Raw genomic sequence first — 2343 nt, 5'->3', positions numbered from 1 at the left:
GGTGAGGGGAGGGGGGGGGACGACCAACAGCTCCTGCTCAGTGAGATCAAAAGAAATAAATTAGTTTGATTGAAAACAGAAAAAATAATCTATCCACATCATATTTTGCCAGGTCTTTTAACTACCAGCTGCCAGGCAGCAGGGGAAGCTGGCTGAAGCTGCCATAAAAACCCGTTTCAGGATGGCCTTGTGCTGCTCGAGCCCAAATTTGGTCCGGCTGGTGCTTCCGTGGGAATCAGCCTGTGTGGGGTAAAGGGCTCCCAGGATGCCGGCTGATCAGCAAATTGCTCTTGAATTAAAGATATGCCTTTTTTTCCCGTTGCTGGAGGAGCTTAATGCCCCGTTTTTCTGGCTGCAAGGACGCTGTCATGACCCCCATTGATCTGTCACTGGGATTTTTGTCCAGTTTGCTGGATTTTGGGAGGATTTGAACCTTAGCTGCTGGTTTTGACAGCAAATCTTGGCGTTGGGTCACTGCTGACAAGCCACGACAGGCTGGGACGCAGCACCTGAATTGGCAGCAACCTTTGATGTGGTGTAAACACTGGGAGCTGAAAACGGAGCGTGGGGTGGAGAGAGGACCACAGGCACCCCAAGAAATCAAAGTCGGGATGCTGAGATCAGTATTGTCCCAGGGGATAAGGAGGTGACCCACCTTCCTCGTGCTGTGCTGGTGTTTGTTCACCCTGGAACCTAATGATGGCAGTTCACCCTGGAACCTAATGACAGACTTGCAAGGGCAGTCATTCAAGGCAATAGGCAGCTAGAGAGGAGGGATTGGCAGCCCTGAATCAGCTCAGAGCCCTTTTTTCAGCTTTTGAAGCACAAATCGTGGATGTTTTCCCATCTAAAACGAGCCGCAGATGCTCCCATGCCCCTCACCCTGTTACACGGTGCAATCCCCCTAAAACCTGGGAGAGAAGGGAAAACCAGCCCCAGAGCAGCTGGTGGGAGGCACCGTGAGCAGAGCAGGGGGACACCCCCCCCTAAATAATGTGAGATTTATAAATAAACAAGCTTTTGGGGTGGGTTTAAACCTACCCTGTCGATATGAACGCCGAGGAGTTAAATAAAGAGCCCCTACCTCTGTCGATGAGGGTGAGAACAGAAATAACAAGAGTTGGAGGCTGGCCTGGATGGAAACCTTCCTCATTTGCACTAATCCACTAATTGTCACCTCCCCAAAACCATCCTCACGCCGGGAGCAAACCACACACCCCGAGCTGCAGCAGCAGAGCCGAAAATCACACAAACTCATGCATTTTTTATTATTTTGGCTGCAAAAACCTACGAGGCTGCCGAGGCCGTGGCAGCGAGAGGAGCGGGGCCTGGCACTGCCTGCCTGCGAAGCAGCTATTTTAAGGCTGCAGTTGCTTCGCTCAAACCGTAGAAAAACTGGGAAGCTGCTGGGAAATGGCTTCCTGCTCCCTGCAACACCCTGCTCAGGTTTTCTTCCCCAAATAGCCTAAAACTGGGGGCACATGCTGTTATTTTGCCCCTTTCTCCTGCCCAGTTTTCAATCCCAAGGCAGCTGGACCATCTTGTGGGTCCCCAAGCCTGGGGGTCTCCCTGCTGCATCCACAGCCCCAGGTGGTAAAATACAACCCATGAAAATTAAGGTTTGAGCCAAAGGAGCCGAATCCTGAACAGCCTCAGACTCCACTGCAGGGCTGAAATCTCACAGGCACCCCTCAGCGCTCCCCCAAAAATGCCCCCCAGGCTGCACCGTGGGGAAATATTTAATTTTCCCCAGAGAGAAGCTGTCCCAGCACCTTGGCTGGATTTAAAAGCAACAGGTTAAAAGCTAAAAGCTCAGCCCAAGAGAAGCAGGAAGGAGGTCTGGCTGGCTTGGAAATAATAGGGGAAAATGAGGTTTCTGGAGCAAAAGATGCCAGCAAACGTGCAGGATCTGCGACCCCTGGAGCATCCCCTCATGCAGCGCTTAGGTCTGGGGGAAAAAAAAAATCCTCTTTTCTCATGCCAGGGTCAGGAGCTGATGCTCGACCCTCCCAAAAATCATCCCCCTGGATCCTGCCCTAATTTCTCCCCCACCCAAGTGTGCTTTGGCACTGGGGCTCTGTCCACTTGCATGGGTGGGGGTGTGCGTGGGGTGTCTATTTTACCCGCACCTTTATTTCTCTGCCCAAGCACGATCGCGGCCGTTGACGTGCACGGCGTGGTGTGTGTGTGGGGGGGTCCTCCGGCGGCTCCCCGCGTGCTCGGGGCCGAGGCGACGCGGCGTCGCGGGGAGGTGGAGCAGCCCACGGAGGGATGCGGAGCCGCTTGACCGAGGAGCCGCCGCGTTTCGGCTGCCGCCTGCGCCTGCTGCGGGAACGGCTGCTG

At 54.0% G+C, this 2343-nt stretch overlaps 1 protein-coding gene across 1 annotated transcript in view; it reads left to right on the top strand.

Moving 5' to 3' along the window:
• Positions 1–1867: 1867 nt before the first annotated feature.
• The window catches only part of MUL1 (mitochondrial E3 ubiquitin protein ligase 1), a 4449-nt gene continuing 3973 nt past the window's right edge, over positions 1868–2343 (top strand). Inside the window, exon 1 of the mRNA XM_026862925.1 lies at positions 1868–1946. Within this exon, the coding sequence (XP_026718726.1) occupies positions 1868–1946 (79 nt within the window). The remainder of the gene's footprint in view (positions 1947–2343) is intronic.

This window comes from Athene cunicularia (assembly GCF_003259725.1).
Source record: "Athene cunicularia isolate RWA chromosome 21 unlocalized genomic scaffold, athCun1 chr21_part1, whole genome shotgun sequence".
In the NCBI taxonomy this organism is placed as follows: domain Eukaryota; kingdom Metazoa; phylum Chordata; class Aves; order Strigiformes; family Strigidae; genus Athene; species Athene cunicularia.
Note: the sequence above shows the minus strand (reverse complement) of the source record. Positions and strands in the feature narration are given on the sequence as shown.